Source organism: Notolepis coatsorum (assembly GCF_963971535.1).
Source record: "Notolepis coatsorum genome assembly, chromosome: 3".
Taxonomy (NCBI): Eukaryota; Metazoa; Chordata; class Actinopteri; order Aulopiformes; family Paralepididae; genus Notolepis; species Notolepis coatsorum.
The window spans coordinates 36,596,407-36,619,296 of record NC_140167.1 but is presented as its reverse complement, the minus strand read 5'-3'; the positions used below and the strand labels follow the sequence as shown (position 1 = coordinate 36,619,296).

Genomic DNA, 22,890 nt, shown 5'->3' with positions numbered 1-22,890 from the left:
AAGAAATCCCTCCTTACTTGAAAAATGTAGGTAACTATTGGATATAATTTATGTCAATCTCTGTCACGGATGTTGACATTGGTAACGCTAAAGTGCTACAATGTTGCAAATTAAGTAACTAATTACGCATCGCTTTGTTGTAGAGACTGGTGATCTTCAACATCACACGCCGACATAAAAAACATGCAACGTCATAGAAGATAAGGAATATCGCATTGCAGTGAAATATGCACAGTGTGATCAGCGACTTCTTGTAGTGTCAACAACACGTTTTAGACTGCAGCCGTCTTTTGCTTTTGCGTGGTCAAACCAGCCGCTCTTGTTTTTCGAGTGCGCGATTAGTTCCAGGTTTACGGTAATGTATTAAAACAAGCTTGGGACGCTGTTGAATGCGCATCGAATCAATAGGACGTTTAGTCGAATCAAATAGGACGTTTCGTATGTGCAGTATTATTGAACATCGAATCAATAGGACGTGCAGTATATTCGACCACTAAAGCTAAAGACAATTCCACAGAGGAACACTTCCGGTGAGGATTTCAAAGTAAAGGATGGCATGTGGTTAATTTCTATTATTTCACAAGTAGTTTATGACACTGCCATGTTTGTACTTAATACTTCTCAAGACTACTTGCACAAATAATATGAACTACTTTTACTGTGTACTTTGAGTAATTTGAGTTTCAAAGTCTTTTTTATAGAACAATGAGCATTTTCGACTAAATTTGATGTGGGATAAAAACCATTTCTCCCATAAGCAGTTTATGAAACTTCCATGGTTGTACTTAGTACTTCTTAGACTACTTGTACAAATTATATGAAATATTTTTACTGTGTACTTTTTGAGTAATTTCAGTTTCAAAGTCCCCAGAATCAGCATTTTCGACTAACTTTGATGTGGGATAAAAAAATATTTTCCCATAAGCAGTTTATGAACCTTCCATGGTTGTACTTAGTACTTCTTAGACTACTTGTACAAATTATATGAAATATTTTTACTGTGTACTTTTTGAGTAATTTCAGTTTCAAAGTCCTCAGAATCAGCATTTTCGACTAACTTTGATGTGGGATAAAAACAAATTTTCCCATAAGCAGTTTATGAAACTTCCATGGTTGTACTTAGTACTTCTTAGACTACTTGTACAAATTATATGAAATATTTTTACCGTGTACTTTTTGAGTAATTTCAGTTTCAAAGTCCTCAGAATCAGCATTTTCGACTAACTTTGATGTGGGATAAAAACAAATGTCCCATAAACAGTTTATGAAACTGCCATGCTTGTACTTAGTACTTCTTAGACTACTTGCACAAATTATATGAAATATTTTTACTGTGTACTTTTTGAGTAATTTCAGTTTCAAAGTCCTCAGAATCAGCATTTTCGACTAACTTTGATGTGGGATAAAAAAATATTTTCCCATAAGCAGTTTATGAAACTTCCATGGTTGTACTTAGTACTTCTTAGACTACTTGTACAAATTATATGAAATATTTTTACTGTGTACTTTTTGAGTAATTTCAGTTTCAAAGTCCCCAGAATCAGCATTTTCGACTAACTTTGATGTGGGATAAAAAAATATTTTCCCATAAGCAGTTTATGAAACTTCCATGGTTGTACTTAGTACTTCTTAGACTACTTGTACAAATTATATGAAATATTTTTACTGTGTACTTTTTGAGTAATTTCAGTTTCAAAGTCCTCAGAATCAGCATTTTTTACTAACTTTGATGTGGGATAAAAAGAAAATTTCCCATAAGCAGTTTATGAAACTTCCATGGTTGTACTTAGTACTTCTTAGACTACTTGTACAAATTATATGAAATATCTTTACTGTGTACTTTGAGTAATTTCAGTTTCAAAGTCCTCAGAATCAGCATTTTCGACTAACTTTGATGTGGGATAAAAAAATATTTCCCCATAAGCAGTTTATGAAACTTCCATGGTTGTACTTAGTACTTCTTAGACTACATGTACAAATTATATGAAATATTTTTACTGTGTACTTTTTGAGTAATTTCAGTTTCAAAGTCCTCAGAATCAGCATTTTCGACTAACTTTGATGTTGGATAAAAAAAGATTTTCCCATAAGCAGTTTATGAAACTGCCATGGTTGTACTTAGTACTTCTTAGACTACTTCATATAATTTGTACAAGTAGTCTAAGAAGTACTAAGTAAAAGGGGCTCCAGTAGCTCACCGCGTATCTCGGCGCTATTTCTGCGTCGGGAGGAGCCGTGCTGCGTCACGGTTCTGGTTGACTCCGAGTTCGATTCCCGGACCCGCCGTCATTTGCCGAATGTCTTCCCCTGTTCTCCCTCCCGTTTCACTCTACAACTGTCGGTCATGCTTGACCAGAAAAGCGATAAACGCTAAAAAATGAAGTTTTAAAAAAAGAAGTACTAAGTACAACCATGGAAGTTTCATAAACTGCTTATGGGAAAATATTTTTTTATCCCACATCAAAGTTAGTCGAAAATGCTGATTCTGAGGACTTTGAAACTGAAATTACTCAAAAAGTACACAGTAAAAATATTTCATATAATTTGTACAAGTAGTCTAAGAGGTACTAAGTACAACCATGGCAGTTTCATAAACTGCTTATGGGAAAATATTTTTTTATCCAACATCAAAGTTAGTCGAAAATGCTGATTCTGAGGACTTTGAAACTGAAATTACTCAAAAAGTACACAGTAAAAATATTTCATATAATTTGTACAAGTAGTCTAAGAGGTACTAAGTACAAGCATGGCAGTTTCATAAACTGCTTATGGGAGAATCTTTTTTTATCCAACATCAAAGTTAGTCGAAAATGCTGATTCTGAGGACTTTGAAACTGAAATTACTCAAAAAGTACACAGTAAAAATATTTCATATAATTTGTACAAGTAGTCTAAGAGGTACTAAGTACAAGCATGGCAGTTTCATAAACTGCTTATGGGGAATTTCTTTTTATCCTACATCAAAGTTAGTCGAAAATGCTGATTCTGAGGACTTTGAAACTGAAATTACTCAAAAAGTACACAGTAAAAATATTTCATATAATTTGTGCAAGTAGTCTAAGAAGTACTAAGTACAAGCATGGCAGTTTCATAAACTGCTTATGGGAGAATTTGTTTTTATCCCACATCAAAGTTAGTCGAAAATGCTGATTCTGAGGACTTTGAAACTGAAATTACTCAAAAAGTACACAGTAAAAATATTTCATATAATTTGTACAAGTAGTCTAAGAGGTACTAAGTACAAGCATGGCAGTTTCATAAACTGCTTATGGGAGAATCTTTTTTTATCCAACATCAAAGTTAGTCGAAAATGCTGATTCTGAGGACTTTGAAACTGAAATTACTCAAAAAGTACACAGTAAAAATATTTCATATAATTTGTACAAGTAGTCTAAGAGGTACTAAGTACAAGCATGGCAGTTTCATAAACTGCTTATGGGGAATTTCTTTTTATCCTACATCAAAGTTAGTTGAAAATGCTGATTCTGAGGACTTTGAAACTGAAATTACTCAAAAAGTACACAGTAAAAATATTTCATATAATTTGTGCAAGTAGTCTAAGAAGTACTAAGTACAAGCATGGCAGTTTCATAAACTGCTTATGGGAGAATTTGTTTTTATCCCACATCAAAGTTAGTCGAAAATGCTGATTCTGAGGACTTTGAAACTGAAATTACTCAAAAAGTACACAGTAAAAATATTTCATATAATTTGTACAAGTAGTCTAAGAAGTACTAAGTACAACCATGGAAGGTTCATAAACTGCTTATGGGAAAATATTTTTTTATCCCACATCAAAGTTAGTCGAAAATGCTGATTCTGGGGACTTTGAAACTGAAATTACTCAAAAAGTACACAGTAAAAATATTTCATATAATTTGTACAAGTAGTCTAAGAAGTACTAAGTACAACCATGGAAGTTTCATAAACTGCTTATGGGAGAAATGGTTTTTATCCCACATCAAATTTAGTCGAAAATGCTCATTGTTCTATAAAAAAGACTTTGAAACTCAAATTACTCAAAGTATACAGTAAAAGTAGTTCATATTATTTGTGCAAGTAGTCTTGAGAAGTATTAAGTACAAACATGGCAGTGTCATAAACTACTTATGAAATAATAGAAATTAACCACATGCCATCCTTTACTTTGAAATCCTCACCGGAAGTGTTCCTCTGTGGAATTGTCTGTAGCTTTAGTGGTCGAATATACTGCGCGTCCTATTGATTCGATGTTCAATAATACTGCACATACGAAACGTCCTATTGATTCGACTAAACGTCTTATTGATTCGATGCGCATTCAATGTCATATTAAGTATTTCTGTAAGATCTACTTGTGAGACTGTGTTCAAAAGTCACGTCGGTTCATTAAAACAGCGTCCCAGAATTGTTGTTTGAATGCATTACCGTAAACCTGGAACTAATCGCGCACTCGAAAAACAGGAGCGGCTGATTTGACCACGCAAAAGTGAAAGACGGCTCACTTGACCGCAGTCATTTACTGAACGTGTAAAGGTTGTCATCAAAAACAAGTGACAAGTTCATTCAACGCCACAAATACGATGCATTTGGCACTTGCTTGCCTCAGCAAGGTATTGTAAAGTCACTATTACTTGTAACACGTTGTGCCGAAGCTAGCTAATTTGAAACATATGAACCTCAGTCATACCATGCTTAGTCATTCTGAAAAAAAAAACTGGGGAGGAGGGTTTTGGGGAACAGATTCTATTGGCTGACAGATGCAGAGGTTTTTCTGACCAGCTAGACATACTTCCAGTAGTTGATTCTGCGTTGAAAGTCTGAGTATCTGAAAACGATGGCAGCCCAAAATAAGGTGAATACAGTCATTGGATACAGTTTGTTGTAAGAGGATATTGTGGTTTTTAAATGCACTGATTTTTGTTTTCTCCTTTAGCCTATTCTTCATGGGTATTTCAGAAGCTCCTGCTCCTGGAGGGTTCGGATTGGTAAGTTCAGTCATCATACTTCAGATTTGTCCCCAAATGTCACACTTCTGTTAACAGGATGATAATAATTAACATCTTGCATGCCAGCTTTTGCCCTCAAAGGCATTGAATATGACCAAGTTCCTGTCAATCTCATCAAGGATGGAGGTCAGCAGGTACAGTACATAGTTCCATTGCATCATATTCTAGTAAAATAGTATGCGATTGTATTTAGCATGTAGTACACTAAAAGACATGTTGTCAAAGTATCCCATGTTTTAAACTCACCTATCATACAATAAAATTGATTGATTGATTGATATAATAATAAAATGCAATTAGTGATTACTGCCTTGTGCTTGTATGTGGAAACAGAAGCAATAATGAAGCACTGTCCCATGAAATGTTCTGTGTGCTCTTCAGCTTACAAACGAATACAAGACACTAAACCCAATGCAACAAGTGCCTGCTGTCCAAATCGATGGAATCACCCTGTCCCAGTCAGTGAGTGCTCAAATTCCCCTTTTATTGATCCAATAAAACAACTTTCATTAACTGCTAAGTTCACTAAAACAGTATATGCCCTCTGCTCATCCAGCTTGCAGTGATCCAGTACATTGAGGAGACCAGGCCAGGACCCAGGCTTCTCCCAGTAGACCCAAAGAAACGTGCCCAGGTGCGGATGATATGTGACATCATCGCCTCCGGAATACAGCCTTTACAGGTAACAGCAAAGGCCGGACAATGTCAGTATTTACTGAATCTTGTTATTTGTGTTATTATATTGTGGGGTTACTTTTAGATCAGGAATTGTGATACAATTTTGTTTTCAAAATTAATGCTAAAAAGCTAAATATTATGTCTGATTTCTCACAAAATTATTTCAGAAATATTTGAGAATGTCCGAACGTTCCCGTTTGTTGGATATACGGCATCACAGTTTCTATTACCATGCAGTCCAATATGATGAACATGAACTGGATTATTTAACTGTGGTAATTTACCATGCCTGTATTACTACCTTCTATGCTAATATGTCTATGCTATATGCACACAAGTTCGACACTGTTTGATGAACAATGTTACTTACCCTTAGCTGCCAGAGTTGTACCCTCCCTGCTGACTTATTGTACAGAACCTTAAGTCTAACCCTAACCCTTTAAGTTGCTTTGGATAAAAGCATCAGCGAAATTAATATAATAATAATAATAATAATAATAATAATAATAATAATAATAATAATAATAATAATAATAATAATAATAATAATAATAATAATAATAATAATGCATTATTAATCATTTAATTAATTAATTAATAATAATACATGTTAAATGTAAATAAATATACATAATCAGTCAAACCAAAGCAGATAGTTCATCCCAATTTATATGGTTCACCCATATTTCTACATTGAGTGGTTCTCAACCTTTTTACACCAAGTACCACCTGAGAACGTAGCTGGCTCTCCAAGTACCACCATATGACCGACGCTAGAATACAGTCTATTCAGCTATGAACAGTTCACGCAGGAGGCAAATGTATTCCATTTCCTAATAACATTATTTATTGTTAACTTTTGTCAGATACAGCCACAATGTACAAAGGGGTAGAACTAGAACTAGCAAACTCTACACACAATTCTCATACAATGCAAGGGGCATTGAGAACATAATAACTAACATTCTCACATAGAAAGTGAGAAAATGAAGAACAACTGTATTTCAGCAAATGTACTTAATTCAAACTCTCTCTCTCTCTCTCTCTCTCTCTCTCTCTCTCTCTCTCTCTCTCTCTCTCTCTCACACACATACACACACAATAAGTGACACACCACACACAGTGAGAACATTAATAACAGAATAATAACCATCATTATCACACAGCAAATGAGAACATTATGAACAAAATAACAACTGTACAGTATTTCATCCAAACACACACACTCTCTCTCTTCACACACACACACACACACACACACACACACACACACACACACACACACACACACACACACACACACACACACACACACACACACACACACACACACACACACACACACACACACACACACACACACAGCATGTTGTTGTCACATAAGCAGGGCCAGACTGAGGAGATAATTCAGGCTGGGAAATATAGTGTGAAATATAGCCCCAGTCAGGCCACTTTTTAAGCAGGGGGTCTGGGGGTCCCCCACCAGGAATCTTTTTGTTACAAAGACTTAATTTCCTGCATTCTGGTGCAGGAATTTTTGAATTTGTATCGGCCATTGGGCCGTTGTGTGCCAGCGCTTTGTTCAATGAGGAGAATGCCGTGTTTGCAGCTATAATAAAATATTATAGCTATGGATCTAATAACGTTGTCGATTGTCAGTGAGTTTCTTCCAGTCAACATGCAAAAAACAGATCATTTTTTCATTCGTACATTTCCATTTTATACCGTGGTGAATATGAGTATAGTTTGGGTGATTCTGAGTAATCCCAGGAAAATACGCAAAAATAGCCCTTTAGTGAAATCCACTTATCACGTTGTCATTTTTCGCCTGCTTATCGGATCATCCTGAAATCAACACTAGATTATCGGTATTATCTTTCCTCATGCAAGCATGAAATGTGGTTTAGAGCGGGGCGCCCATCCGTGCCGTGATGTGACCCAACGGGACACAGCACACACACATTCCACACAGACAGGCTTAGATTGCGGGATCAAAATATCGGATCAACGCAAGCTTGGTAATATATAGTCCTTACCTTGTCTCTGATGTAATGCAAAAAAAATAATCCAATTATCTGATCGCCATTCCAAGTACTGGTCGCGGTAGTCCGTCCCACGTTATCCGGCATTGCATATGAACGAGGGGGGGGGGGGGGGAGCCTAGTTGATGCATCGTTGTAAGTGCTTGTCTTGCCGGAGTATTTAAACCCCGCCCGTACGGCTCAGCTCGGCCCAGAAAACAAACTACATCATTTCAAATGGAGTGCAATAGCGGCTGCAAGGCGTTAGGCGGCGGTCTGCAATCTCAGACACACTCAGAACAGCCTGCACAGGCTGCCCCGATGAATTATGAATGGCAATAGCGAATAAAAGAAATAACGATCATAACAATGAGTTAACTCACTGTTGGCGCTCAATGATTGGTGGGCTAACACAAGTTAACTCGTTGTTGGCGCAGAAAGGGTTAAATGCCAGTGTTTGTGATGGCATCACAAATGATTAAAAAAAAAACACAAAAAGGTAAATATCTTCAATATATCAAATGCAAAGTGGATTTTTCTGGGGGGGATTATTACAGCCTAGCATAATGTCAATGATTAGCAACAACACTGATTTTGATGGGCTTTTAGTTTGTTTGTAAAAAAAAAGACTTACTCTTACCATTAGGGAACTAAATTGTCCTCTTCAAAAAACGCCATAAAAATATTATATGCTGAACATTTTTTCCACTTTTTCTTTCATAAATATTTTATTAAACTTCAGCCCATGATCATAACCACCACATATTCAATACATTTTCGAATTGTAACCCTTTAAATGCCAGTTTGTGTGATGGCATCACAAATTATTGTTAAAAAAACACACAAAAGGTGAAATATTTTCAATATATCAAATGCAAAGTCGATTTTTCTGGGGGGTATTATTACAGGTTAGCATGTGTCAATGATTAGCAACAACACTGATTTTGATGGATTTTTTGTTTTTTGTAATGTCAGATTTAACAACAACTCTTTTCAGAAAAGTGGGAGTATTTTTTATCTGACATTACAAAAAAACAATAAATCTAAAAATAGAAATGGTTAGGATCAGGGCTGAAGTTGAATAAAATATGTATGACTGTTTAGACTGCATTACTCTCTGTCACAGTGATCTCCTGGTTGTTCCCCACTTAGGTTATCTAACTATCGCGCCGCTGCAACTAGAAACACTGGCCTGGCCTGCTTCTAAGTTCAGTGGCCTGACTGCAACATTTTTTTTATAATTTTTTTTTTAAAGAAATTACATTTGTATTTTTTATTTTATTTAAGTACCACCACCACAGGTTGAGAACCATTCTAGTACCACCTAAATTCAGGGTAACAAGAGATTACAGAATATAGATCAGTGGCAGTTTATTTCCAAATTGGGGTAAATTGTTGTCATACTCCGATATCACATGGCCGAATTATGTTCTTATCGAACTAAAATGATTAATAGTAAATTAAGTAATAGTTGATCATTATTTCAACATGGAAAAACTGCTGCCAACAGCTTTCTGGACAGAAGCCAATTCAAAAGACATGCAGCAGTTGTTTGAGACAAAAACAGTAATTAGAGTGCAAAAACAACTGCTGCATGTCTTTTGAAGTGGCTTAATTTATTATTAATCATTTTAGTTCGATAAGAACATTTTCAAAGAACTTCAAAGAACATTTTCAAAGACTCCAATTGGGGTATCAACCCCAAATTTGGGAAAGATGTCTGATTGTATAATTCGGCCATGTGATATTACTGTTTTTGTCTCAGTCAACATCTTCATAGCAACAATATACACTGTTATTGTGGTGTACATTTCAAGGTCAGGAATTTTCTAACCTTAATATGGTAATATGGTAAAATAAAGAAAATGGGTTGGGAATCCCTTATATATTAACACTTTGACTGCCGGAAAACGCTTAAAAGCGTCATTCCCGGCCATGCTCAAGTTGCCGGAGGACGCTTTACAGCGTCCTTATATCAATATTTCAAAAATCTGCGATCGGATTCATATTTCCCCTCCGCTGGCCTGAGATCCACCAGGAGGACCCACTGAGCTCTCTGGCGGTTCAGGAGCGCCATCTGGTGGCCGATCGGCGCAATCGCCAAACAGGAAGTGCTATGGAGGTTGTGCTGGTCGGCCGTATTACTTCCGGGCACTCTGTTTGGCTACCGGGACTCGATCTCGACACAATACATAGCGATCGATTGCCAATAACTCGATAAACAACATGATTTGGACATATACTATTATACAAGCTGGAAATGGACCCGATATTTCTACATACCATAATAGGTAAATGACTGTTCCACGCTCATCGCCCAACGGCGCGAGGAGGATACGGTAAGATTCAGCGTTATTTTTTATCGTATTCCATATAAACTGTTATGATGAACATATCACCCACACTAGATGAATGATATAACACTGCCCACAGAATTATAAACGATCCCCCGCCCATCCGGTCATCATCAGATCATACGTAGATCATTCTAGAAGTACGTCCAATTGACATTTTTTATATCGCCCCGATTGCCATCAAACTGTATTTCATCATCAATATAATGCATTTGGGGCTATATATCACGTTCTGGAGAAAGCTGCAGAAAGAGATGAAAACATACTTATACATTAGACCATACTTTACTATGAATATGTGAATGAAAAAGTTTAACGTTGCTACACAATGAACAATACATATAGGACTTTGAATGGGCCCTAATAATGGCAATGTAGCAATAGAATTTAAAAAGTTATAGCCCTGCAAAGAAGGGGAATTTCTCCATAGACAAATAGCGCTGGCAATCCACAGTCATTTTCCGGATTTCTGGCCGGCACCCATAGTGTTCAAAACTATATAAACTCTTGGATACTCATGCACTCTTGGTTATGTGTTTCAGAATTTATATGTGATCCAGAAGATGGGATCCGAGAAGGTGCAGTGGGCACAGCATTTCATTGACCGTGGTTTTCAAGGTTGGTAGCAAACAGTTACACTTGCATCCAGAATGATTCTAAAGCTCCACCCCAGGTATCCTTTACATGGCTGACCAAGTGTATGTGGTGTCCTTTGTCCAGCTTTAGAGCCCATCCTGAGTGTAACAGCTGGGAAATACTGTGTGGGGGACGAGGTAAGACAATGTTTCATCGTATTAAGAACATGCCAACTGTGTCATGTATAGCATAGGATCAAGACTTCTCATTCAAAAGCACGATTCTCAACAACCTGCCCCCCACCACCTATCTGACCTCCTCCTCCACCTCTCTGACCTCCTCCTCCACCTCTATCTATCTGACCTCCTCCTCTACCTCTCTGACCTCCTCCACCACCACCTATACCTCTCTGACCTCCTCCTCCTCCTCCACCACCTCTACCTCTCTGACCTCCTCCACCATCACCTCTACCTCTCTGACCTCCTCCTCCTCCTCCACCACCTCTACCTCTCTGACCTCCACCACCACCTCTACCTCTCTGACCTCCTCCACCACCACCTCTACCTCTCTGACCTCCTCCTCCACCACCTCCACCTCTCTGACCTCCTCCTCCACCACCACCTCTACCTCTCTGACCTCCTCCTCCACCACCTCCACCTCTCTGACATCCTCCTCCACCACCTCTACCTCTGACCTCCTCCACCATCACCTCTACCTCTCTGACCTCCTCCTCCTCCACCACCTCTACCTCTGACCTGCTCCTCCTCCACCACCTCTACCTCTCTGACCTCCTCCACCATCACCTCTACCTCTCTGACCTCCTCCACCACCTCTACCTCTCTGACCTCCTCCACCACCACCTCTACCTCTCTGACCTCCTCCTCCATCACCTCTACCTCTCTGACCTCCTCCACCACCTCTACCTCTCTGACCTCCTCCACCTCTACCTCTCTGACCTCCTCCACCACCTCTACCTCTCTGACCTCCTCCACCACCACCTCTACCTCTCTGACCTCCTCCACCACCTCTACCTCTCTGACCTCCTCCTCCTCCTCCACCACCTCTACCTCTCTGACCTCCTCCTCCACCACCTCTACCTCTCTGACCTCCTCCACCACCTCTACCTCTCTGACCTCCTCCACCTCTACCTCTCTGACCTCCTCCACCACCTCTACCTCTCTGACCTCCTCCACCACCACCTCTACCTCTCTGACCTCCTCCTCCACCACCTCTACCTCTCTGACCTCCTCCTCCATTACCTCTACTTCTCTGACCTCCTCCACCACCACCTCTACCTCTCTGACCTCCTCCTCATCCTCCACCACCTCTACCTCTCTGACCTCCTCCACCACCACCTCTACCTCTCTGACCTCCTCCTCCACCACCTCTACCTCTCTGACCTCCTCCACCACCTCTACCTCTCTGACCTCCTCCACCACCACCTCTACCTCTCTGACCTCCTCCACCACCTCTACCTCTCTGACCTCCTCCACCACCACCTCTACCTCTCTGACCTCCTCCACCACCACCACCTCTACCACTCTGACCTCCTCCTCCACCACCTCTACCTCTGACCTCCTCCTCCACCACCTCTACCTCTCTGACCTTCTCCTCTACCTCTGACCTCCACCACCACCTCTAGTTCTCTGACCTCCTCCACCACGTCTACCTTTGACCTCCTTCTCCACCACCTCTACCTCTGACCTCCTCCACCACCACCTCTACCTCTCTGACCTTCTCCTCTACCTCTGACCTCCTGCTCCACCACCTCTACCTCTGACCTCCTCCACCTCTCTGACCTCCTCCACCACCACCTCTACCTCTCTGACCTTCGCCTCTACCTCTGACCTCCTCCACCACCACCTCTAGTTCTCTGACCTCCTCCACAACCTCTACCTCTCTAACCTCCTCCACCACCACACCTCGCTGACCTCCTCCACCACACCTCTACCTCGCTGACCTCCTCCACCACCACACCGCTACCTCGCTGACCTCCTCCACCACCACACCGCTACCCATCGCCTCAGGTCTTCTGACGCCAACCTTTTACAGGACCAAACTCCAGACCTCGGGCAACAGGGCCTTTGCCACAGCTGCCCCCTCCCTCTGGAATGCCCTCCTCAACCACATCCACAACACCATACTGTCCTTTAAATCAGCCCCAAAACCCACCTATTCACTCTTGCTTTTGACCCATAGTCGTTTTTGTTTGTTTGGCTGTTCTTTTATTTATTCCACACTGTAAAACACCTTTGACCACTGAGAAAGGTGCTATACAAATTGTATGTATTATTAAGATTAACTAAGGGCAGGGGCGGCTGGGTGGCACAGCGGACATTGCGCTCGTCACCAACGCAAGAGACACCGGGTTCGACTCCGGCTGTCGGCGTTGCCTCCGGCTTGGGCCGGCCGTCATACTAACTCAATTGGCAGAATTAGCGGATGGAAGTCGATGGGTGGTAATCTGGACGTTGTGGACAGCGACTCCTACCGGGTCGGTTGGGGACGCCTGCACAGCAGAGACAGGAAATGGCGGGGGTAGTGTGAGCCTCCCACACGTTACACCTCGCCAATAAGAGTCCGCGCTGGCAGGTGAAAAGATGTGACAGGCTGCCTCCTCGTGTATCGGAGGGGACACGTGATGCAAGGCTTCTATCCTCCCTACAACCGGCCAGTGGGGGGCATATGCGAGCAACGTTCAAGACAGGGGAGGGGAGAATTGGCACAGTGAAAAAAAATATTAACTAAGGGTTTTACCTCTTCCAGATCTCCATGGCAGATATCTGTCTGGTCCCACAAGTCTACAATGCAGAAAGGTACATTTCATTCAGTCCAAACTCAAATATTTGACTTTTTACTAAAATATCAAAGCATCTCCCGGAGAGTGAGCATTGCCTTGGCTTGGGCTGATCGCTATACTAACTCGTTTGGCTGAGTTAGGGGGAGGGAAGCCGTGGGTGGGTCCTGGGCGTTGTGGACAGCGACCCCTACAGTTCGGTCGGGGCGCGAAAGGTAGTATGACCTTCCACACGTTACACTCTCCCGGTGCGAATCTGCGCTGCCAGGCTGGCTGCACATGTGTCGGAGGAAAACACATGTGGGGGGGGGGGGGGGGTGCGCGCGCGCAACAACCAGGAAGGGGGTTGGGAATTGGCATAACGACTAACAGTGGGATGGGAGAAAAATATATAAATATATATATCAAAGCATATTAAATAAGTACTTTGCCATGTGGGTTTTATGACTTAACCTGTTAAGTCCGTAGGTCCCCCTTCCGTAGGTACCCTGCTTTTCTTTATCATAAATCGATCAATAGAGACCGTATTAGATCCCCAATTATCATATCATGTGGGATCATTGGAAAGCCACACTCATTGGCTACAACCCTGTCCAAGAATCTTCGAGATCGCCAAATGATTGACGGAGCTAGAGCCCCCGGAGGTCGGGGGTGGTAATGTGTACTTTGGCTCACGCTTCACATCGGCATGTAACTTGAGAACCGCTGAAGGGATTGTCACCTGAAAGGGCAATTGACAGGCAACAAATAGGGCTTTAATTCTATCTATATATTGTATTAAAAGAAATGCACACCCAAGCCGCTAGAGGTCGGCAAAGTGGCGCGTCGCAAAATCGTCCTCATGATGTTGGATGTTGGATGTTAAGAGGTTCTGTTTTTTTTATTATTCTTTTTTTTAGCCAAGAGTAAATGCCATAACCCTATCAAAACAGTAGTCAAAGTGTATATTTTCATTTTTACCAATGTTTTATACGAATTTATCAGAAAAATGCTAATTATATCTCTTATCGTAAAACCGCAAGGAAATGACTAAATCCAGATTCAACCCTGCCATTGGAAAGAGGAGCCTTTTCCCTATCCATAGATGTATGATTTTGCCATAATAAGGTCAAGTTCAAGGTCAAATATGAATTTATAATTTAAATCGATTATCATTTATTACTGTATCTACAAATCCTTCTGTTTAATCATCTTCCCTTTATTAATTTGCTTATTTTTTACACTTGATCTCAAGAAGGTGCTGAATGAGCTCAGTGAGCGAGTTCGGCTTGCTCACAATTGTAACATGGTGTTATTCACCGGCACAGATGCAAAAATAAATCATTTATATTCTCCCTTTTTTCATTACAATTTACTCAAGCCTAGTAACAGACACAATATTTCTGACACTGGAAATACATACCCCCAGGTCCCCAGATGTTCCTAGATACCAAGAACATGCAAATTGGCCTTGTTGAAGTGGAGCAATCTTCCATTTACTTAGGCATGTACCTTTAGGCGAGATTTCTGAAAATAGGGCTACAGCTTAACAGGTTTTACCCCAGCTACACATCAGCTACTAGGCAAGCTGTCCAAGCGTTCCATGGGTCCGACATGTCAAGGCAACTCAGACCACTGACTTGACATCTTTTGTCTCATTCATTATCAAATGATGGCATAGGACTAGGGATGTCCGATATTATCGGCCTACCGATATTATTGGCATTAAAATGTGATATCGGAAAATATCGGTATCGGTTAAATTCTTTATTTTTTTACATTTCTATAACCTTTATTTACCCAGGCAAGCAAGTAAGAACAAATTCTGATTTTATTTATTGTCAAAAGTATGCATAATGTTGTTAATTCCACAACAAGAGATATGTAATGTTAATTACCTAGGGGACCCTGCATATATCGGTATCGGTTGATATCGGTATCGGAAATTAAGAGTTGGACAATATCGGTATAGGTAAAAAAGCCAATATCGAGCATCCCTACATAGGACCCATATGTCAAAACACTGGTATGTCAATATGTTACCATATAACTTGATTTTTCTCTGGCTTTCACATTCATAACAGGTTCAAAGTGGATGTTGAGCAATATCGAACCATCAAAAGGGTCAATGAAACCTTAATTGAGATTGAGGCTTTCAAAGTGAGCCATCCATCCTGCCAACCGGATACACCTGCTGAGCTGCGTACATAGAATTCCGTCTCTGATGTAAGCAAGATGGTCATTTCAATTGTTCAATAAAATGCTTTGTAATACTCCTTTTCAATGATTTTTATTAACATAATTATTTGGGTTAAAATACATGTAAATAATTTTACTATATACATTTTAATCAATACAACACTTCACCAATTTAAAATACATACATGCATAAAACAATGTCCTCCGATACATTCTGATGGAGAAAAAAAGGAATATATAGTATGAAGCAAAAAGTGCAACAAATGTGCAAAACATTTTTACACTTGGGAAGTGTTATGGTCATCTGCACTTTGAGGACTTGGTTTGGCATAATAGCTTTCACGCCATTATAAACATCACCAAATATGAATACGGTATCTTTGCAGAAATCAGACAGATTACAAAAGAAAACAAATGCCTCCTTTTGCTCATAGTGCAGTACATACATCGATATGAAAACACAGATGGAAGCTCTGCTGGTCAGATGGATAAAGCGAGTCGTCCTTGTGTGAAAGATTCTCCTTACAAAGTAAGAAATACGCAATACGAGCCATAATACGCAATTAAAATCTAATTCTGCTGGCCCTCTACTGTTAAGGGGTAAAAACACTGCTCACACCGTGACTGACCATCAACCTCCTTTCAGGGAAAGAGACAATCCTGGACCACAGAGCAAACAAAATGCCTTTTAAAAAGGTCTCAATAAAACTGGTCATTAAGATAAGCCCTTGGAGACGAGACAGAACCAGACAAATGCACTTAAAAAGAAGCCTATCATATGTCACAGATTAGGAAGCCTTTCAGTCATCCAAAAAGCACTTGCACCAATGTTTTGGTTTCTGAGATTTTGGAAGTGTTTAGCTTATGATTCCAAGAACAAATGACAGTATTGTCGTCTTCTTCCAATATCCAAAAACAAAAATGCTGGTTCAAATGATTTTAGCTTGTTTTATGGTCAAATGACCATTTATGTCCACAACACCTTCATATCAGAGATCAAAACTTGGGAAAACTCGTTATTTTAAGACAATAAAGAGTTTCTCCTTGAGGTCTGGTCCGTCACTTGTCAGCAGAGATCTCCACTTTGCATTTGATCATGTCATTGTAGAATGTTCCGGAACAGTCTGACCCACCAAACACCAGCAGTGTGCACTGGACGTCGACATGCTTGTCCCCCTTATGCTTCTCGGCGTCTGTAAGAATGGACTCGCCCAGGTTGATTACGCTGTGTCCTGCGCGTGGCTTGGAACAAAGAAGAGGAGACGCCACCGAACTCCACATACTGGTATCTGAGGAAAATAACAAAAAGGCACGTTTTGACTCCTAAAGAGGAATACAGATTTATTTAAGAAACAAAGACAAGTGAGAAGGACCAAATTTGATTGCATTGATATGTGACATTTATATGGCTCAACTTAGCTGCACAAATGCACATCGAGCTGTATTCCAGTGAGAAAAAGCAGAGGTGGGACCAAGTCATAGTTTTGCAAATCCCAATTAATTCTCAAGTCCTTACACTCAAGTCCCAAGTCAATACTGGCAATTCCCCAAGTCAAGACAGGCAAGTCTCAAACGTTTGGTTCCAAGTCCTAAACAAGTCCTAATGAATTCTTTACAAATGGCATTTCAAATGTTAAAGCCGGCAGAGTAATAGTTAGTAGTATATTCACAATTTACATGATTTTGCACTGACACACAACTTCTTTCTCTGCTCATACAACTTGATTGGCGGCTGACAAATTGGTCCAAAGTGGAACTGTAATCATGGAGATTAAGTTGATTCGCTTTACATTTCTTACAACATAATTATTTTACATTTTGGGCTTGGGAAGAGTATTAAGCCATATCAAGTCCGAGTGAAGTCACGAGTCATTGGTGTCGAGTCAAAGTTGAGTTGCAAGTCTTGTGATTTTGTCGAGTTGAGTCTGAAGTCATCAAATTTGTGACTCAAATTCACGCCTCTAAAATAAAAAAGAAGCATAAAGGTAACAGTACTCACGGTAACAGCACTCACGGTAACAGCACTCACGGTAATAGCACTCACCCACATTGAAAATATGCACATCCTGCAGGGCTCCAACGGCACTGCATCCTCCACTGACCAGAATCCTGTTCCTTGCCACTGGAAGTGCAGCATGGAAACTAACCAACACAGGAATAGAACGTTTATTTTTTTAAATCATTCAAAACACCAGTCTAAGAAACATTGAAATAATAGAACCACTCAATCAATTGCGTTCAACAATGAATATAAAAGCAATGCAGAAGTAGAGCATCATTTTTGTCCTGTACATAAGGCACATTAATGAGTGGGAGTAGGTCTGCACTAGAGATATCAAGAAGGCCAAGAACAGATGGGCAATTTGACGAGGTTGAATTAATACTCACCCCCGAGGCAGTGGTGGCATGTTCTCGTATTTCACAGCTGTGTACTCCATGTAACCTTCACCCAAATCAAGCAAATCACAGTTTTTAGTATGAAGTTGAAAGGGGTTGTGAAATCGAAAAACTCTGCTGGAGCTCCACCTTACCGAGGTTTAGAATGTAGAGGTCGTCAAGGTAGGTTGCAGTCTGCCGGCCACCGAAGATTATCAACTTGTCAGACAGTAATGAAGTTGAATGCCTGTAAGGAAGTGATGTTCATTTGGAGTTTATCTGAGAGTCCATCTAATAATCCTTATAATCTATTTGGGCCACTGTAATCTCATGGGATTGAGTAGAATGATCGATGTACACTGACCCAAACCTAGGCAGAGGTCGGTCTCCCTCCACGATGGGCTGGTACCAGATTTCACACTCTGGGTTAAAGATGTAGAGAGCATTACTGCAGGCTTTGCCTCCAGGACAATGGCTTGGCTGAACTCCACCAAAGACAAAAAGCTCTTTCTTGTAAAAGGTTGCCGAGTGATATGCCAAAGTTGGAACATTTCCTCTTGCCTAAAAAAATTTAAAGGGGGGGGGGGGATTTCCAACACAAAAGGTTTTCAAATCCAGGATTTCCTGTCCACCATTTCTATTAAGTAACAGAAAAGGAAAAGGGAACCGAAGCATGTTTTAAGAGTCGAGACAAACTCACAGTGACGAGCTTCCACTTCCACGTCAGGGTATTGAGAATGTACAGGTCACTGTAGCGCTGGCCCTCCCTCAGGCCACCATACACATAGACAGCCTTGGAGTCAGCGTCGTAGGTTGCAGAGTGGCCGCGGGCACAAGGTGGAATGGGTCCAGAGTTCATGGCCGAGTTCATGGGGAACCAAAAGTCATTGTCTGGGGAGGAGAAATGCGCACTGCTATGAAGGAAGGGTGCGCTGCATTTACAACACAAGAAGAAATGACGGCACAATAGTCGTTTTATCTTGATTATCTTGTTTTCATGATCGTGGCAAGACAAAATCATAATTGAACCTCGATTAATCGCCCAGCCCTACCAGATAGTAGACTATTTCATTATATTACTCATAAAATGGCATTCAGTTATCAAACTGGACCTTTCAGTCACATCGTAGTCTCAGCTCTCACCCAGAATGCACTCTGGCCCAGGACTGCCAGGTGGTGGGGCATGAAGCGTTTGAATGTTTACAAGCAACAACAGTAGCCAAAATGGAATCCAAGTAAAGCTTGCAAGCAGATTAGCAATTCCACATCATGGAAATTCATGAGTCATTTGTGTAGATGAAAATTATGACTTTTTCATATTCTCCCTCAAATCTGCCATCAAATATTATTATATATATATTTTTTTTTTAAAGCAGCATTAGATCAAATGTAAATGCATTCAACAAGACTTAACCAGGAATGCATGTGTTGCACTCTGGGATGGTCTGGAAGGACTGAAGGACAAATTCCTGGGAAACTACATACTTGATGAATGTGGTCCATTGGACGATATAATACAGGGCCAAACAAGACATAAATGCAATAGCATAAAACTGCAGTGCCGCAGCCCCATACATAGGAGGGGCCTGTACTGTGCGTTGGGGGCCTGTACTGTGCGGTGCACTACTGCGCATGCGAGAAACAAAGTAAAGTCATTCTAATCTAGTCTAAGGGTTAAATTTAGGCCCTCATCCAGAAGAGGTTAAGCTTTGAGTAACAGTCAGGGCTGGTAATCCAATTGATATTCAGTTTAAGATAAAAATTCTAGTCTAGACAATTGGTTGCATTGAATGCTTTATTTGGTTACTCCTAATCCAATTGATATTCAGTTTAAGACAAAAATATTTTGGACATTAGGTCCTATTTTCCGTATGTTACTTTATGTTCCGTATGTTACTTTATGTTCCGTATGTTACTTTGTTTCTAGTGTCCTATATTATATGTTACTTTGTTTCTCGCATGCGCAGTAGTGCACCGCACAGTACAGGCCCCCAACGCACAGTACAGGCCCCTCCTATGTATGGGGCTGCGGCACTGCAGTTTTACCCTACTCCATAAAAGTGCAAAGTCAACTGACCTATCTCTAGCTTCCATAAGAAGTCCTTGCAGTGGTTTTGATCTGACGTTTCCCCTCCAATTACAATGGCTGTGTCAGGATCACTCAAACACATAGTGTGGCTCCAGCGCTTTGAGGGACACACTGAAAGTGAATCAGCGTTCATGAATTCTCCTTACACAAAACAAACAACTTCCTTTAATTTGATGTGAAGGTGAGGTTAGCGTTTTAGAAGGTGGTTCACTCATTACCACACACACCACCACATTAATTATGATAATTAATAAACAAACTTGAAACTCTGACCTGCTCTGTATGCTTTCTGTGTCGTCTTTTCTCCTTCACTGTTCACTCTTCTTCGTGCCACCTTTACTTCACTGTTCATCTTTCCATGAGACGTCTTTTCTTCCACACTGTTCATCCTTCTCCATGCCATCTTTTCTACACTGTTCATCCTTCCCTGTGCAGTCTTCTCTTCCATGTCGTTCATCCTTCCCTGCACCGTCTTCTCTTCCACGCCGTTCATCCTTCCCTGCGCCGTCTTCTCTTCCACGTCGTTCATCCTTCCCTGCGCAGTCTTCTCTTCCACGTCGTTCATCCTTCCCTGCGCCGTCTTCTCTTCCCCGCTGTTCTTACGGGACAGCCTCCTTTTCTTGGGGCAAGATGCTTTGCCCGTGTCCTCGTGGAGACCATCTAGATCATCAGAGGTGAGGTGGCCTCTCTTCCCAATTACTGTCCGCCTGGGCGTCTTGTCCTTCAAACAGTACGAAGACCAAAGACTGTAGGATCAATTGTCGCAGCACATGCCATGTCCAACACAAATATTTTTTTTCTTTATCCACTTTTTCTCCTCTTTCTCCCATCCCAATTCCACTGTGCCAATTCTTCCCTCCCCTGTCTTGAACGTTGCTCGCATATGCCCCCCACTGGCCGGTTGTAGGGAGGATAGAAGCCTTGTATCACGTGTCCCCTCCGATACACGAGGAGGCAGCCTGTCACATCTTTTCACCTGCCAGCGCGGACTCTCATTGGCGAGGTGTAACGTGTGGGAGGCTCACACTACCCCCGCTATTTCCTGTCTCTGCTGTGCAGGCGTCCCCAACCGACCTGTAGGAGTCGCTGTCCACAACGTCCAGATTACCACCCATCGACTTCCACCCGCTAACTCTGCCAATTGAGTTAGTATGACGGCTGGCCCAAGCCGGAGGCAACGCTGACAGCCGGAGTCGAACCCGGTGTCTCTTGCGTTGGTGACGAGCGCAATGTCCGCTGTGCCACCCAGCCGCCCCAACACAAATATTCTTACGATTCTCGAATATTGAGGTGCTTATACTGGGAGGGGGCTTAAAAGTGTTGCAGCACAACTTGAAATGCAATGATATATATGCATCTTAACAAATAGGCTGCATGTCTGTGGTTAAAAGAATAGACTCAAACTATGTTTTTGATGCAGACTAATGAAACACATTGGGGGAGGGGTAGTGATGAATCTGTATTATTATTAGCAGTTCATACGTGCATTGTTTGATGTACAGACACACATCATATAATTATATACATGAAACCAGAATGCTTATTTAGAAATATAGAGAGGAATTATCTGCCATGATGCTTACCGTAGGCCAAATGAAAGGTTTAGGTCCCAACAAGGTGTAGTCATAGGTTTCAGTCGTGTCCATTTTGAGGTCGGTGTAGGAAACACTCTCTCCCAAGTGTGAGGAGTTGGGAGTCGTCTACAAGGTGCAATATTAAGCAAAGATAAATATGACACTTTGAAATTGTCCAAGCAGGGCGCCAGGGTGGCGCACCACGTAACGCACTGTAGTGCAACGAGGCCGTCCCGGGTTCGTTGCACTACATGTCTTCCCCCATATCTCTCCTCCCATCCTTCCTCTCTGCCGGACTTGTCCAATAAACTAATACAAATCTACCAAAAACATAATAAAAAAATAAATAAAATAAAAATAAATTGTCCAAGCAACAATACTGCAGATCACTAGAGATCCATTTATAATCCATGTACCCCATTAGATAAATCTCACCTTTTCACTCCCAGCACTTTTGGGTTGTGTGTGGGAGAGATCCGTGTTGTGCTGGTCTTGACCTACTAGAGTGCTGCTGATGAAGCTGCTGTTATCCTGTGGCTGTGATACAGAATACAATGCATTAATGCAAGATCAAAGAACCCCAGAGTACATTTGATAACGGTGATACAATACTTTTTTCGATACCTTGTTCTGTGCGTCACTTCTGCTGTGTGAGCCAATCGGAGGCTTTGTTACATTTTGGATTATTTTTGGATTGTGGTTGAACAGAAGAAATGGTATATCTTGGGAACAAACATGCTTATTGGCTCACTGACACCGATGGGATTAACTACTTAGGTATTGAAATCGAATACCATAAAAGTAACACATTTCGATACCCATAATAGCACTGGCTGTCTTGCAACACAGCCCATACCTCTCCACAAACAGTGAGCAAAATCTTCCCATAGACTCCTCTCCGTCTTTTCTCTGCTGCCGCTGTGATGAGGTCATGGTTCCATTCACCCTCCCAGGTGAAGCACCTTCATTCAAAGGCAAACATTAATTACAGACTAAAGGTGTCTTCATTCAAAGGCAAGCATACCACAGACTAAAGGGGTCTTCATTCAAAGGGCAAACATATTAGACTAAAGGTGTCTTCATTCAAAGGCAAGCATACCACAGACTAAAGGGGTCTTCATTCAAAGGGCAAACATATTAGACTAAAGGGGTCTTCATTCAAAGGCAAACATATTACAGACTAAAGGAGTCTTCATTCAAAGGGCAAACATATTAGACTAAAGGTGTCTTCATTCAAAGGCAAGCATACCACAGACTAA

The 22,890-nt window shown here is 41.1% G+C and overlaps 2 protein-coding genes across 4 annotated transcripts; one reads left to right on the top strand and one right to left on the bottom strand.

Moving 5' to 3' along the window:
• The first annotated feature begins 458 nt into the window (after window positions 1-458).
• gstz1 (glutathione S-transferase zeta 1) lies at window positions 459-15,646 on the top strand. 3 transcript variants are annotated; one of them, XM_084310089.1, is made up of 9 exons: window positions 459-530; window positions 4,916-4,967; window positions 5,055-5,122; window positions 5,370-5,450; window positions 5,545-5,670; window positions 10,584-10,659; window positions 10,762-10,814; window positions 13,384-13,433; window positions 15,478-15,646. In XM_084310089.1, the coding sequence occupies exons 4-9, from the start codon at window positions 5,400-5,402 to the stop codon at window positions 15,602-15,604; spliced, it is 483 nt and encodes a 160-aa protein (XP_084166215.1). In that variant the 5' UTR covers window positions 459-530; window positions 4,916-4,967; window positions 5,055-5,122; window positions 5,370-5,399; the 3' UTR covers window positions 15,605-15,646. The 3 variants fall into 3 exon arrangements, with proteins under 3 accessions (XP_084166215.1, XP_084166213.1, XP_084166214.1); XM_084310087.1 differs by lacking the exon at window positions 459-530 and adding an exon at window positions 4,218-4,592; XM_084310088.1 differs by lacking the exon at window positions 459-530 and adding an exon at window positions 4,738-4,834.
• A 921-nt stretch (window positions 15,647-16,567) lies between these two features.
• Window positions 16,568-22,564, bottom strand: LOC311225772 (kelch domain-containing protein 2; the record flags this gene model as incomplete). The annotated part of the gene is made up of 9 exons (XM_084311166.1): window positions 16,568-16,881; window positions 17,637-17,734; window positions 17,981-18,035; window positions 18,124-18,215; window positions 18,333-18,529; window positions 18,669-18,859; window positions 20,046-20,168; window positions 20,331-20,803; window positions 22,488-22,564. The coding sequence occupies 9 exons, from the start codon at window positions 22,562-22,564 to the stop codon at window positions 16,652-16,654; spliced, it is 1,536 nt and encodes a 511-aa protein (XP_084167292.1). The 3' UTR covers window positions 16,568-16,651.
• Window positions 22,565-22,890: the final 326 nt, after the last annotated feature.

Bases quoted from the DNA above. Each gene is read 5' to 3' on its own strand.
- gstz1 (XM_084310087.1), top strand. From the start codon at position 4,563: ATGCATTTGGCACTTGCTTGCCTCAGCAAG. The intron at 5,123-5,369 runs GTACAGTACATA...TGTGCTCTTCAG, and splicing joins TCAAGGATGGAGGTCAGCAG to CTTACAAACGAATACAAGAC. The intron at 10,660-10,761 runs GTTGGTAGCAAA...TCCTTTGTCCAG, and splicing joins CATTGACCGTGGTTTTCAAG to CTTTAGAGCCCATCCTGAGT.